This window comes from Capra hircus, chromosome 14, assembly GCF_001704415.2.
Source record: "Capra hircus breed San Clemente chromosome 14, ASM170441v1, whole genome shotgun sequence".
Classification (NCBI taxonomy): domain Eukaryota; kingdom Metazoa; phylum Chordata; class Mammalia; order Artiodactyla; family Bovidae; genus Capra; species Capra hircus.
This window is the reverse complement of record NC_030821.1, coordinates 47,816,472-47,832,909: the sequence shown is the minus strand read 5'-3', so window position 1 is coordinate 47,832,909 and position 16,438 is coordinate 47,816,472. Positions and strand designations below refer to the sequence as shown.

Below are 16,438 nucleotides of genomic sequence, written 5' to 3'. Positions count from 1 at the left end.
TTCCAAAAGAAAAGCACCTACCTGTGGCAGGGAGGGTAACATTGTACTGAAGAGTAACAAAAATGATAGAAACTTTTGCTGTTATCTGGAAAGAAAAAAAAGATCAAGTCAATTTGTGACTCTCTCCCAAACAGCAACTCCGGGGGAAAAAACATTCCAAGTTCTGTCCCTACATCTAAGAACCAAGGAGGGCCCCCCAGTTCCTGTGTCACCCGGACAGGCACAACTGGGATTCCCCCTTGCCAAGGAGCTTGAAGTTAACTTAATTCACCAAAGCAGTCTGCAATTTAGATGGGATTGTGCAATCCACTCCTAACTTTAAGATTTCAAAAAAGAGATACTGCAGTTCCAGTAAACAGTGTTTTTGATAAATAATGTTTCTTTCTCTACCTGTACAATGAACACAAAATTGCCTTCAAGAAAAATTTTAAATGTAAATTAATGAAAGAAAAGGGAGCACCGTTACCAGGATGAAAATGGACCGAAGGTAGGGTCTGCGGTGTGTGTCTTAATCTCCTGCACACCTGGCATTAGATACATGGTCAATGAATATTTAACTGACCTGACAACTGGTACAAGCAAAGTGGTCACAACAGAACAATGAAACACTTACTCAATATTTATAGGCACCAAGCACGATACTAGACGAGAGGATAACAGAGATGGATGATATGATCCAGACGACTAGAAACTTATTTGAGTTTTTAGAAGAAATGGTTATAATACCAAAGAATCAGAGCCAACAGGAACCGAGGAAAAACAATGCATTTTTTTTGTTTTTCATTTCTTCCTGGGGTGAGGAAAGGCTCTGCAGAAGATGTGGTGCCTGAGCAGCTCCTGCTAGCAAAGAAAAGTTCCCTGGCAGGGGATGGAGAGGACAGCCCAGGTAGGGAAAAGGGAAGTGCAAAGGTCAAGAAGCTGGAACCAGGAGGTCAGGCGTAACAGGTGGACATGAGGAAGGGCCTAGTGTGCTGATCTAAGTAGTGTAGACTTTATTTTAGCCTGACCAGACAAATTGAGGAGAGGGAGTTACTGGTGTTTAGAGAGACGGCTGACTGCGGCCAGCGCTGGGCCCCCAAGTCACCCTCAGATCCAAACTCCAGCTGGCAACCAGAATCTTGCCCTCCATCAGGTGAACACACTCCCCAGGCCCGCCCACCCCCGAAGGTCCTCCAGTTGAGTCCCATTCTTTCCAGGATGAGAACAAACTCCAGGGTCTGGCCCTGCCTCCTGCACTCCTCCCACCCAGGGCTCTGTGCACTTGCGGTTTAATCTGAAACACTGCTGGAAAACCTCTCCACTCGGGATCTCAGGTCAACTACATCCTTTCAAGGAAGACTTCCCTGCCTTTTACGATAGGTCATATCCTTTGTTAGACGACCTCAGAGACCTGGGCTTCATTCTCACAAAATGCACACTCCTGGCGTGGTGATATTCATACTGCTGTTACCCATCACAGTAACCTCCGTAAAAGCCAGGACTACGCTGGTTTCTGTTCATCACTAGAAGCTCAAAGTCCAGCAGGGCATGTGGCATTTATTCAGTGACTAATCAACATTACTAAATAAATATCAGACAAAAATAAATTGGAGTAAGGAGGAAGTCAAGTATGAGAGAAACCCATAAAAGCTAATAAGGCTTGAACTGAGGCAGTGGTGGAAGAAGAGAAGTGGAAGTTTTGAGGCAGAATAAGGTAAGTGGAGGTGATGGAATTCCATTTGAGCTATTTCAAATCCTAAAAGATTTGATGATGCTGTGAAAGTGCTGCACTCAATATGCCAGCAAATCTGGAAAACTCAGTAGTGGCCACAGGACTGGAAAAGGTGTTTCCATTCCAATCCCAAAGAAAGGCAATGCCAAAGAATTGCACTCATCTCACACGCTAGTAAAGTAATGCTCAAAATTCTCCAAGCCAGGCTTCAGCAATACGTGAATCGTGAACTTCCAGATGGTCAAGCTGGTTTTAGAATAGGCAGAGGAACCAGAGATCAAATTGCCAACATCCGCTGGATCATCGAAAAAGCAAGAGAGTTCCAGAAAAACATCTATTTCTGCTTTATTGACCATGCCAAAGCCTTTGTGTGGATCACAATAAACTGTGGAAAATTCTGAGAGAGATGGGAATACCAGAGCACCTGATCTGCCTCTTGAGAAATCTGTATGCAGGTCAGGAAGCAACAGTTAGAACTGGACATGGAACAACAGACTGGTTCCAAATAGGAAAAGGAGTACATCAAGGCTGCATATTGTCACCCTGCTTATTTAACTTATATGCAGAGGACATCATGAGAAACACTGGGCTGGATGAAGCACAAGCTGGAATCAAGATTGCTGGGAGATGGTTTAGGAGAATGGCACTGAAACATGTATATTATTGTATGTGAAACAAATCGCCAGTCCAGGTTCGATGCATGATACAGGGTGCTCGGGGCTGGTGCACTGGAATGACCCAGAGGGATGGGATGGGGAGGGAGGTAGGAGGGGGGTTCAGGATGGGGAACACATGTACACTGTGGCAGATTCATGTCAATGTATGGCAGAACCAATACAATATTGTAAAGTAATTAGCCTCCAAAAAAAAAAAGATTGCCGGGAGAAATATCAATAACCTCAGATATGCAGATGACACCACCCTTATGGCAGAAAGCGAAGAAGAACTAAAGAGCCTCTTTGATGAAAGTGAAAGAGGAGAGTGAAAAAGTTGGCTTAAAGCTCATCATGCAGAAAACTAAGATCATGGCATCTGGTCCCATCACTTCATGGCAAACAGATGGGGAAACAGTGGAAACAGTGGCTGACTTTATTTTTTTGGGCTCCAAAATCACTGCAGATGGTGACCCCAGCCATGAAATTAAAAGATGCTTACTCCTTGGAAGGAAAGTTAAGACCAACCTAGATAGCATATTAAAAGGCAGAGACATTAATTTGCCAACAAAAGTCTGTCTAGTCAAGACTATGGTTTTTCCAGTAGTCATGTATGGACGTGAGAGTTGGACTATAAAAAAAGCTGAGTGCCCAAGAATTGATACTTTTGAACCGTGGTGTTGGAGAAGACTCTTAAGAGTCCCTTGGACTGCAAGCAGATCCAACCAGTCTATCCTAGAGGAGATCGGTCCTGGGTGTTCATTGGAAGGACTGATGTTGAAGCTGAAACTCCAATATTTTGGCCACCTGACGTGAACAGCTGACTCATTTGAAAAGACTCTGATGCTGGGAAAGATTGAGGGCAGGAGAAGGGGACGAGAAAGGATGAGATGGTTGTATGGCATCAACTGACTCAATCCACATGAGTTTGAAAAGACTCTGATGCTGGGAAAGATTGAGGGCAGGAGAAGGGGACGAGAAAGGATGAGATGGTTGGATGGCATCAACCGACTCAATCCACATGAGTTTGGGTAAGCGCCGGGAGTTGGTGATGGACAGGGAGGCCTGGCATGCTGCAGTTCATGGGGACGCAGAGAGTCGGAGAAGACGGAGTGACTGAACTGACTGACTGACTGAAAGCTTGTTAAGCAGGAGGGAAGAATCAGAGATCATGTACTGATGCTTCAACAAGTAGGTGAAAAACAATATTATTAATAAAACTGGGGAATACAGGAGGAACAACAGGTTTTAGGGAAAGAGGAGTTTTCAGTAAACTTAGATTTCTTTGAGATGTGCAGGTGGAAAGACGAACAGGCAGGTGAGGCCCACTCCTGGAGCTCCTCAGGGAGGGCCAGGCTCAAGGATTTTTGGAAGTCTCTCTTTACAGAGAATACACAGTACACAGTGGAGGCTGTGGAAATATGTAAGTCCTCTGTAGAGAGTGTACAGGATTTGATGAGAAGCAGGACAAATCAGAACCATGGAGAGGGCAGAGAAAAGCTGGTGGGGAAATAACAAGACATGATCAGAGAGAAACAGCAGAGAATGAAGAGAGCTGGATACCCCAAAAGCCAGAGGGGAAACATCTCAGGACGGTGTGGACAATAAAGCCAAAGCTTCAATAGAGATGTGTCAGGAAAAGACGACAGTGGACTGGATGATTTAAGAAGTCATCAGTGGTCACAGCTTTTGAGTGATTCCAACAGAGAGCGCGAAAGGCACATGACAGTGGTGTGGAGAGCCCCAAAGGAATGAACACAGGGGTTCCCAGTGAGAGATACCAGGCCAAAGCTTACGTTGTTTTATGACGGGAGGGGCTAAGCTGGTGTGAGGGTGGTCAGGAAAGGGGCTAGGGAGAATTTACCATGTAAGGGCATAATGGACAGAAAGATCTGGCAGGGAATGAAACACAAGGATAGCTGCTGTTGTTTAGTCATTAAGTCATGAGCGACTCTACAACCCCATGGACTGTAGCATGCCAGGCTTCCCTGTCCTTCACTATCTCCTGGAGCTTGCTCAGACTCTCGTCCATTGAGTCAGCGATCCCATCCAACCATCTCATCCTCTATTGTCCCCTTCTCTTTCCCTCAATATTTCCCAGCATCAGGGTCTTTTCCAATGAGTGGGCTCTTCACATCAGGTGGCCAAAGTACTTCAGCTAAAGGTTAATCTTGAACTGTTTTCCTCTTACACTAAACAGAAGGTAAAAACGATGGGACAGATAAATTCAAAAGACAAGAAACTGAGGAAATTCTCTATGGTGCGGAGCAGAAGCAATGTTATTTGTTAAGCACAGCTGGGGAATCCAATGAGTATTTTTATAGTTCCTTTAGGGAAAGGAGCTGGCCAGGGAGAAGTAAAAAGATCCCTGAGTATTACTTTTGTCTGAGGTCAGAAACCTTTGACTTGTAATATTATCTAGCAGCCCGAGTCCATGACTTTCTCTGACAACCCTGAGTGATCCACAAATGGGGAGGGAGGGAAAACGCAGGTGCCAGGCTGGAACCATGGCTGGATATGTATAGGTCAAACAGGGAGAAAGACCAAGAGGGAAAGGGAGCTAAGGGCCTGGGGAGAGTGTGAACCGTGAAGTCTGCAGGGAGAAAAGCAAAGCAACGAGAGGCCACTATACTGAAGAAAAGGAAAGGGGATCAGGCCCCACCGAAGTCTGGACTAGACGGAGAGCCAGCAGGTGAGCAGCAGAGGTGGGGAGATGTACAACATACAGGTTGTAGCTGGGCTCTGCTGTCCTGGCGTATTACAGGCCTGTGAGAGGAAGTCAGGGAAAGGCCCTTCCAGCAAGTTGCTGTGCTAGGTAGATACAGAAAGCCACTTGACTAGAAGAGGCCAATAAGGCTTTTTTGTATTGCATTCTAGGTCATTCACACGAATACATTACAGCAGAGCGATGACATGTGTTTCCAGGGTAACATTGCTTTTCTGCAATTCTTTTAAATAAAGTTGATGACTAAATTTTATGCTTTAATATCTTGTTTAGATTTCATATACAAACACACAAACACACTTTGCATCCCTGTTTCTAGTTTGAAATATGAGGGCACCACTATCGTAGCTGAAAAAACTTCTAAGTTTTTTTAAACAAATGACAAGGGAAATTCTTCAAAGATAGATTTAATATCAAATTCCCAAAGCAACAAAAATTATATTATCCTTTCATGCTAGGCTTCCAAATAAAATTAAAATCTGGTTTCCAGCTAGCTTAGCATGTGACAGTATGTAGAATAATAAGAAAAATACAAACCACACATACTACAAAAGTTTATAGGAAATTTTTTTAAAAAAGAAGAAAAATTAAACCAATAATCATGCTCTTAGCCATTTCCAGGCCTCCTAAGTGTCATATCCCAACCAACACTGTTTCAGTTAAACTAATATTACAGTTAATCAATAATAAGACAAATTAGTTTGGAATAAAACATGCTACAGAAATACATGGGCTGCCCAGGTGGTGCAGTGGTGAAGAACCCTCGTGTCAATGCATAAGATCCAAAAGACAAGGGTTCAGTCCTTGGGTTGGGAAGATCCCTTGGAGACGGAAATGGCAACTGGCTCCAGTATTCTTGTCTGGAAAATCCCATGAACAGAGGAGCCTGGAGCACGACAATCCATGGGGTCACGAAGAGTTGGACACACTGAGCATGCACACACAAGAAATATATAATGCATTCAAAAGTAAAAATAACCAAGTTTATGACAATTTTGAACATCTGAAGCACTGCTCTCCATTTATAAGAAAAATATGAGACTTATTCAGATATATCTTAAACAGGTTACCATGACGCTTAATGAATTATTTAACCCAGCACTGATTACAATTATCATGAATATCATAATATTTCTTCCACGGTCACCAGCTGGGCTTGGTAGCCTGTCATACAGAAACGTTAACTACGCTGTACTTGCTAGAGGAAGGAGTACTACTACACGGACTGGATGCCTTAGAGATGAAGGCAGTTTCTGAATATCTAATCCCACTTCCTTACTGACATATAAAACTAAGTTCTTAAAAAAAAGAAGGAAAGAAAATGGTGGCATTAAGACAAGCCACACTTAAAAATAAAACAAACTTCCAAGTCTGTTCCACGATACTTGGAATTGTAAAGGTCCCCCTAACCTGGCATGGCAAGAACAACTTGGGACTCCTGAGTATGTGTAAAGTAACTCCCTTTCAGTAGATCTTCCTCATGGAGACTCTTAACTTCTCTTCTGCATCCTTGCTTTTGGAAAGGTTCTCAAGTATCCTTATATCTTCTAACTATTAAATTTTCCTCACTCCAATATGAAGTCATGAATTATACACCACGATTTGCAGTATGTGGACAGAAACTGACTATACTAAAAAATACATAATTTCAAAATTCACAGCAATTTCTGAGAACACAAAGTTCCTTGTAATTAACGTCTTCCATTTCCCACAAACAAACTATTGCTTTATCAAGAATGAACGTGTGTGCTCAGTCGTGTCTGACTCTTTGCGACCCCATGGACTGTAGCTCGCTAGGCTCCTATGTCCATGTGATTTTCCAGGCAAGAATACTGGAGTGGGTTGTCATTTTCTAATCCAGGGGAATCTTCCCAAACCAGGGATTGAACCTGAGTCTCCTGCGTATTCTGCACTGGCAGGTTGGTATATACAACTCTTTAGGTGCTGTTAGAACCTTCTCTTGGAGAAGGCAATGGCACCCCACTCCAGTACTCTTGCTTGGAAAATCCCATGGACAGAGGAGCCTGGTAGGCTGCAGTCCATGGGGTCGCTGAGTTGGACACGACTGAGCGACTCCACTTTCACTTTTCACTTTCATACACTGGAAAAGGAAATGGCAACCCACTCCAGCGTTCTTGCCTGGAGAATCCCAGGGATGGGGGAGCCTGGTGGGCTGCCATCTATGGGGTCGCCCAGAGTCGGACACGACTGAAGCAACTCAGCAGCAGCAGCAGCAGAACCTTCTCTCACATAAAAAATCCGTCTTCTATTTTTTGACCTTAATAAATACCTAAGGAATAATGAACTATCATTTATGGCATGTCTCCTGTAAGCTAAACTTTCAACTATGAATTATACAAATTAATTTAATTCTCAGAGTAATCCAATGAGCCCTATCTTACAGAAAAGGAAACAAGTTCGAGAAGTTAAATGACATGCCCTAGGTTACCAAGTTAGCAAGCAGTGGAGCCCTACCTAACTCCCTTTAGCGTCAGCATTTACACTGAGTCTTCATTTTGGCTAGTAATACAGTATCTATTATTGCTTTGTCAATTTCACCATAAATCCTCTGACATTTTCTCAATATATTTACACAAAAGGCTAACAGTTCTGTTGCAAAAATATCAACTTCTCTATTATTCTAGCACAGATACCGTCATTCAATAACTACGTTAATGGTGAGATTCATCAGCAATTATTTTGAAAGCAGCAAAACGAACCAGTAAATTTTTTTCCCATGTGTAGATAACACGCTTTTAAATCCTAACACTTTAACATATGGCAAGAAAAAAGTCATGGGACATGCATGAACTTTCTTCTGTATGTTTCTTCAACGTTCTTTTTTGAACTGACTTTAAAAACTTCTATTTAGATCTTTGTTGAGTCTATTTAAATTGAGAAATTTTACAGATGTAAAGGTGAAAATCCCTTCACTGTTAAAAAAAAAAAATCATTGATGTGAGGACGTTAACAGGTGGTGAACTTCCCTAGAAATGTGGTAAGAGAACAAAAAAAGCTTACATAAAAACAAAGTCAAAACATTTCTTAGTGTCAGCATTTCTGATTTATATTCCATTTCATTCAAAACATTTTGCAGATAATATTACTCCTAAATTATATCTTCAAAGTCAGGAATATTTACCATGTGGAGATGGGTTATGGCAAGTCTTATAAAACTGTTCAATATGACCAAAGCAGAAGATATATATATGTAAGTATAATATTCAGAAAGTGAGTACAAGTGTTTAGCATTACATTTTTAATATCGTACATATTCATATAGTACTTTATAAACCATAAGATGCCTTCATACCAGGCTATCTGATCCTTGCAAACAGTGGTGGTGAGAAGAGCACATGTGGTATTTCCTTATACACAGCAGAAAAACTGAGGCTTACCCTTAGGTCATTCAGGTGGTAAGTAGCACAGGCCCAGCCTAAAATAAACTATATGACATATGTTAGTTCCCTTCTACCTTCCCATTTAGGAATACTCACTGCTTCCTTAACTGTGGATTAAGTGGGCAAAAATGACGCTATCAAGATTAAAAAAGAAAAAAAACCAACTAGATCCAGAAAAAGCCCATTCGAAGATGAGCAGAAAGTTTGAAAATATTTTAAGTATTAAAATATTCAATTTCTAATAATAACATTTAAAAGAGCCACACAAGCTCTATTTTAACAATTTAGTCATCTTTTGGTCACTGGCAGTCTCATTCCACTAGTTTTTCTTAAGACTTAAAAAAAAAAATTTAACTACTGTTTATTTAATTATTTGTGAGTTGGAAGCAGGATTTCTTGTCTTTTACTGGAATCGTTCACACTGAACTGCATATGAAACTCTTTACTGCTCTGTCTATATTTTGCTAACATTTTTCTTGGAGCATAGCTGTCTAACAATGTTGTGTTACTTTCCACTGTACTGGTAAAGTGAGTCAACTATACATATACATACATCGCCTTTTTTGGATTTCCTGCTCATTTAGGTTAACCACAGAGCACTGGATAGGGTTCCCTGAGCTACCCAGTAGTCAAGAATTCTTAATGTCACTCATTAAACAAATATTTTGTAAGCACTTCCTAAATGCAGGGATATAGTCTAGGCGCTGGAAATTAAAACAAAACAAAACAAAAAAAACCCTGTCCTTTCACTGAGGTTACATTCCAAGAAGGAGACAATGAATAAGTAAAATAATGAGTGTATTTGGTGGGGGCTCAGGAGCTACAGAGAAAAGTTAAAAAGGGAAAGAGGATAAGGAACGGGCGTGTGTTTTGGGGAGCGAGGGGAAGGAAGCCGTAGGATGTTACCCGTTCACCTGGCAAAGTTTATTACCCACATTCAACAGCTGTTAAATAAGTCATCACGATACGCGCTATGTGGGAAGAGAATTTACACACTCCTGACATTTCCATCCTCTCCTACTTCAAGAAACAAAAAGAAAATTATTCGACTCCTCGGCACTGCTGCTCTGTACCCCTATTTCTGTATCAGACCTTGTTTCTTTAAGGAGAGAGCAAGCGCGGGACGGAAAAAAAAAAAAAAAAGTTCGATCACTGCTAACAATACCAGTTTGGGAGACCGAAGTTCTTAACAATTGGGTGGGTGATCCTGCGGCGATCGCTCGCCGCCCCGTGTGGCCACCGCCCTTCCAGCGGGCAGCCGGCGCCCGGCTCCGTCGGTTTGCCCCCCAAACCCCGCGCCGCCGCGGCCGCGGCCCCCGGCTCTCCCCTGCCCCCTGCGGCCTGGCCGGCCGGCCATTCCCCAGCCCGCCCACTGCCCGCAGCCAGCTAGGCGCGCAGGGGCCGCCCCCGCAGCCCGCCGGCCCCTCGCCGGCTGCCACGTAACCCTTCGCGGGAACCAGGAACTGCGCGGCCGGCGGGAGGGGGCGGCGTGCGCGGTGGCCGAGGGGGCGACGCGGCGGCCCCGGCCCCTGCGGGCGGGCGGCGGCCAGGCCCCCGGGGCTGCGCAGCCCCAGGCCAGCGCCGGGCCGGGCCGGCCCGCTCTTTGGGGGGCGAGGGGCCGGCACCTCCCCCCGGCCCCGGCCAGGGTCCCCCCGCGGTCCCGGGCCGAGGGGCTGAGCTGGAAGCCCGGGCCGGCGGCGGGGCGGGCGGTTGGGCTCACCTCGAACATGAGCCCCAGCAGGAAAACCATCGCCACACAGGAGACGATGTCCGCGTGATTCTGCAGGACGAATTCGTGGCTCAGGACCGGGGGGTTCTTGCTGCTCTTCTTGCGAATCGCCATGGTGAAGCCACCGCCCGTGCCTGCAGGTGCTCCGCCCCGGCTCCGCTTTCCCAGCTGCTCACCGACTCTCCGCCGCCGCCGCCTCCCTCTGGCTGCTCCTCACAGCCCCGCCGCTGCCGCTCGCTGGGGCTTCACTTCCCATCCCACAGCCAGTACGCAGCCGCCTGGGCCACCCGAAAAAAAAAAAAAAAAAAAAAAAAGCGAGCCCACGGCGGAAGCGAGCATGCGCACTGGGAGGGACGGCGCTCTCTAGTGCCGCGGCCGCTCTTGCGAGCCCACAGCGCCGCCTAGGGACTGGAGGCTGTCCGCCCGCGGCCGGGCTGGTGGAAGGAACCTGAGCGGTGCCCCGCAGGCTCCGCGCCGGGGCGGGGGTTGGGAGTCGTTTGAGGCGCGAGTTCCCTGCGCCCCTTTAACAGGCTGAGTCGGCGCCGAGGTCCGAGGGCGACCACGTGCTACGGCGTGCGCTGCTATAAGCGTTTCCTCCTGCCCTCCTGGCCACACTAGGCTTGGGTGTCAGTGCCTGCTTCCAGGTTGATTGTCTCTTCTTGAAAGCCAGTGCCACCAGCAAGATAATCTTGCTGACTACATGACTACTACAACTTAACTACATCAGGATAGGGCCATTCTTTGGTGTTCGCATTTGCCTTAAAAGTTAACTTCAGAATTATTATGAACACACCTGAGGACTTTTTCTTGTTCTTTGTAGCCCTGAGCTAGTTTTTTTAAAAAGAACAACTATTTGGTCTCACCTGTCCATTCCCATACCCCAACGATGTCTGAAGAGATCAGCTTGGGTTTACTGGCTTCTTACTTCTTAACAACACTTCTTGGTAATCAATGAGATGGTTTTTTAAAAGTTTATGGATTAAACGTGTCCTCCTTTCTCATCCTTCTACCCAATATAAGACTTCTGGTACACTTTCTCCCGATGGACTGTGTCACTGTCTACGCATTTGCCAAATCTAGAAATCAAGTCATCCTGGAGTGATCTCTTTCAGCGTCCTTCCATATACAGCCTATTGCCACACCCAGGCCATTCAGTCCCTCTCCCCATCTATCACTGCTGCAGCCTCAGGAGGGGACTCATCTCTAGCCTGCAATATTACAACTCTGGTGAATCCCTTAATGGTTTAAGAACATGGGTTTTAAAATCAGAATTCTGATCACCTGTATGATCATGGACAAGTTACTTCATCTCCATGAAACTCAATTCCTCATTTATTTAGGTATTCAAAAATTTTATTGGTTATCTACTCTATGCTAAGCACTGAGGATAAAGAACTGAAGGAAAAATACAGTTGAACCTATTCTTACAGGCTTTCATTCTAGTATGTGAAGAGGGTCTTTACACAAGATTTAAAAAGTGAAACATATCTTAAATTGAGATGAGAGTTCTGGAGAAAAAGAAAGAAAGGGGACTAGGGAAAATGGGAAATTACATTTGCCTGATGAAGAGGTGAGGGAGCAGACCATGTGAATATCATCAATAAAAAAGAATTGTACCTATTTTGGCAATTAACTGAGATGATTCAAAGAAAGTGCTTAGTAGAGAATTAGGTATGAATGTTAACTATTATTATTTTCCTACTTTCTGATCAAACAATTACTAGTTTCCAGTTCAGTTCAGTTCTGTCGCTCAGTCATGTCTGACTCTTTGCGACCCCATGAATCACAGCACACCAGGCCTCCCTGTCCATCACCAACTCCTGGAATTCACTCAAACTCACGTCCATCGAGTCGGTGATGCCATCCAGCCATCTCATCCTCTGTCGTCCCCTTCTCCTCCTGCCCCCAATCCCTCCCAGCATCAGAGACTTTTCCAATGAGTCAACTCTTCGCATGAGGTGGCCAAAGTACTGGAGTTTCAGCTTTAGCATTATTCCTTCCAAAGAATACCCAGGGCTGATCTCCTTTAGAATGGACTGGTTGGATCTCTTTGCAGTCCAAGGGACTCTCTCAAGAGTCTTCTCCAACACCACAGTTCAAAAGCATCAATTCTTCAGCGCTCAACTTTGTTCACAGTCCAACTCTTGCATCCATACATGACCACTGGAAAAACCATAGCCTTGACTAGATGGACTTTTGTTGGAAAAGTAATGTTTCTGCTTTTCAATATGCTATCTAGGTTTTACTTAGTTGCAAATCCCCTTTCAATTTCATATTAAAATGATGCTTCTAACAATTTTTCAAAAATTTTTCATGATTTCCCTTCTCCTTCATGGAAAGCTGTGTGTGCATGCTGTCACACCCCACTCTTTGCCAGACTGTAGCCCTCCAGACTCCTCTGTCCATGGAATTTCCCAGGCAAGAATACTAGAGTAGGTTGCCATTTCCTCCTCCAGGGGATCTTCCCGACCTAGGGATTGACCTTGAGTCTCTTGTGTCTCCTGCATTGGAGAGAGGCTGAAGGGTCTAGGGAAAGCTTTTTTTTTATGGTCTATTTCTTAAAAATTAATTTTCTGAAGTGTAGGTGATTTACAATGTCATGTAATTTCTGCTATATGGCAAAGTGATTCAGTTACACATATATTCTTTTTCATATTCTTTTCCATTATGGTTTACCTCAGGATACATTTCCCTGTACTATACAGTAGGGCCTCGCTACTTATTCATTCTATATGTAATAGTTTATATCTGCTAATCCCAAACTCCCACTTCATTCCTGAATATGAGCTGTTGTATGTTTGCACACAGCGAGAATGACCCATTAGAGACGTTTCTTCTGTAGGAGATTCCTACAGATCTGTAAGAGGTGATGGTGTTTAGTGTACAAGCAGAGGACCCATGGTAACAGGGATGGTGTTTCCATAGTAACCAGAGGAGAGCAGAGTCTGTGGATAGGTTAAGAATGGCCAGATGAAGTTGTCTTCTGGTTGCTTCTATTGTCTCAGTAAACTATGACATGAAATCATCAGGAGTGGGTATAGCATACCCACTGAAGAGGAAATGGGGTAAAATTGGGGGAGGGCAAATGGATTAGAGGAATGTAATCAGACAGCAGTGCCTCCTTGAGACTTGGGGACCTTGGGGACCTATATTTAAAGTGAGACTCTGGACTTCATGGTGATCCAATGGTTAAGAATCTGCCTGCCAATGCAGGGGACAATGGTTCCATCCCTGGTCTAGGAAGATCCCACATGCCGCGGAGCAACTAAGCCCACAACTACTGAGCCCGTGCTCTGGAGTTGGTGCTCCACATCAAGAGAAGCCACTGAGAAGCCAGAGCACAGCAACTAGAGGGTAGTCCCGCCGTTCCCCAACTAGAAAAGCCCGCACTCAGCAACAAAGACCCAGCACAGCCAAAAAATAGAGTAATAAAAAAATCTTTTTAAAAAGTGAGGCTAGTAAGCAGAGTCCCACAATTGTTTCCAGTCCTCTCACCTTGCTTGGAGGAGGAAATGGCCACTCACTCCAGTATTCTTGCCTGGAGAATCCCATAGACGGAGGAGCCTGGCAGGCTACAGTCCATGGGGTTGCAAGAGTCGGACACGACTTGGTGCACTGTCTCTCACCTTGCTTGGATATAGCTCTGGAGAAGGCAAGGAGCTGGGGGTTGCCAGGCCAGGATGATGGAGGGGCAGGCGGAGAGGAATTGCAGATGAGGCCTGGGCTGCGAGGAGGTAGCTGTGCTCCTTCCACCCTCCACCCTCCACTCCATCCTTTTTTGCTGTGAAAGGCAAACCTCTCCAGGCCGCCTCACTGAGACTCCCTGGTGCTCTGACTTCTAGTTGACTTCAGCCAGTGGAAGGCTCTGGCCCCAAACCAGAAGGGAGTTGGGGGTTTATTCTCCCTTGGTTCCCTCTTTGTCTTGAGGTGGTTCTCGCTGGGAACATGTTCTCCTGAGGCCACAGCCCCTGTCAGCCTTTCCCTCACATTCCAGCTCTCGCTGGGCTCAGAACCTCCTCTCCACTGCCTCTTTAGGTTGTTCCTAGTGCCCAGGAGCCACCCTGTCTCCGGTTGGTTCCCTCAGTCAGCCTGCTCCTCTGTCCAAAGGCCTTTCATGACACTCCCTCCATCTTGGCCTCTCCTGAGTGAGCCATCTACGCCTTGCTGGTTCCGTATTCCCAGATCCAGTGCTGGGCTCTCAGACTTGGGGTTGCCCGTGGGGTGGAAGATGATTGGAGCAGGGCTAGTTGGCCGAGCAGGACATGGTCACAGAGTGGGGTGCAGGGGATGATGAATCCAGAGGGCCTGTGGTCATTGGCAATGAGACAGGAAAGGCATGATGAAGGACATGGGTGGCCGGAGGGGATGGAGGGGCGCACGTTGGAAGCGATGAGTGAGGCAGTGGGAGGGGAGGATGCCCTCCACACAGTTCATGAATGTTCTGTCACCAAGAGGGAGTTGAGGAGCAGAACAGAAGGGAGCCAGTGAAGGAGCCAGGTGCTGACATCTGGCACGAATGAAGAGGATGAAGAAGAGTTGGGAGCTTGGTTAGTGGGTAATGGCAGTGGGGTGGAGGACAGTGGGTGGTGTAGTTGGAGGGTATGGGCTTCCAGAGAGGTGGGGGTTTTGAGCAGATGAGAGAGGGAGCTGTCTGTGAGCAGTAGCGAGGGCCCTGAGAACACCCACTCCTCCCCTCTCCTCTGTGGCGGGCAAGGCGTGGGAGGGAGAGCAGGTTTGTTTTCAGTTAAGCAGCACCAGGTTTTCATGCAAGAGGGTGAAGAAAATATGCAAAAGGGCCGGGGAGTTGTAAAGGATCTGGCACAGCTGGGGTGCTAGGGGGCACAGCGGAAGGGTGAGGAGTGGGGAGGTCAGCGTAAGTCAGATAAGGGTTAACTTTCTATAGGAGGGGACATCTCTTTTCACACTGAAATGGAGGGAGAAGGAGAGGTAAGTAGACACAAGGCAGTCATGGAGCTGAGTGGAGGTTCTCCTCACGGTGCTGAGATCAGGGCGGGCAGAGCCAGGAAGACTGTAAGCCACAGTCCTATTTTGAAGGAATGAGTAGGGAATAACAGCCATAAAGATGGCGGGAGGAGCAGGGTGGCCCTGGAGGGGTTGGGACGGGAGACTGTCAGCCCCACTAACAGGGCTTGGTGATTTGAGGGGAGGGTTAGGACACAGTTTTAGCAACCCATCAAAGGAATGTTTGGTGCAGTGGTGGAGGATGTAGGAGGTTTTCTTTATAATTAAGTAGATTATCTTATAATAACTCTCCTAGTTACAAGGGACTGAAAAGAAAGAGTCAAAAGATTCAACAGATTCAAAAGAAGTTTCGGGAACTGGGACATGTTGTGGATTTTAGGAACTAGAATCAGACACCTAGAACCAGACACTTGACCTTATCAAGACCCTCTCTCCATGAATCTTTTTTTCTGTCTTTTGTTTCAGGTTGGCTTTGTTTTTCCCTGTTGTCAATGGACTTTATTTACATGTCAGAGAACATGGTCCCTTACAAGTTTTATCAGAACAATCCCAAGAAAAGATCTAGACTAGGGTGGCTTGGTTGTATGGTCATTTCTAGGACATGTGCTTTTCCCATGAGTTCAGTTCAGTTCAGTTCATTTCAGTAGCTCAGTCGTGTCTGACTCTTTGCGACCCCATGAACCACAGCACACCAGGCCTCCCTGTCCATCACCAACTCCTAGAGTCCACCCAAACCCATGTCCATTGAGTCAGTGATGCCATCCAACCATCTCATCCTCTGTCATCCCCCTCTTTTCCTCCTGCCCCCAATCTCTCCCAGCATCAGAGTCTTTTTCAATGAGTCAGCTCTTCGCATGAGGTGGTCAAAGTACTGGAGTTTCAGCTTCAGCATCAGTCCTTCCAAAGAAATCCCTGGGCTGATCTCCTTCAGAATGGACTGGTTGGATCTCCTTGCACTCCAACGGACTCTCAAGAGTCTTCTCCAACACCACAGTTCAAAAGCAACAATTCTTCTGCGCTCAGCTTTCTTCACAGTCCAACTTTCACATCCATACATGATCACTGGCAAAACCATAGCCTTGACTAGACAGACCTTTGTTGGCAAAGTAATGTCTCTGCTTTTGAATATGCTATCTAGGTTGGTCATAACTTTCCTTCCAAGGAGTAAGTGTCTTTTAATTTCATGGCTGCAATCACCATCTGCAGTGATTTTTGGAGCCCCCCAAAATAAAGTCT

General features: G+C 45.7%; 1 protein-coding gene across 2 annotated transcripts in view; it reads right to left on the bottom strand.

Moving 5' to 3' along the window:
• The window catches only part of TRAM1 (translocation associated membrane protein 1), a 32,270-nt gene extending 21,121 nt beyond the window's left edge, over positions 1-11,149 (bottom strand). The window contains exons 1-2 of one of the 2 annotated variants that reach the window (XM_018058064.1): positions 10,211-11,149; positions 22-85 (exon numbers count right to left, since the gene is read on the bottom strand). In XM_018058064.1, coding sequence (XP_017913553.1) covers positions 22-85; positions 10,211-10,333 — 187 coding nt within the window. In that variant the 5' untranslated portion in view covers positions 10,334-11,149. 2 annotated transcript variants of the gene reach the window in all.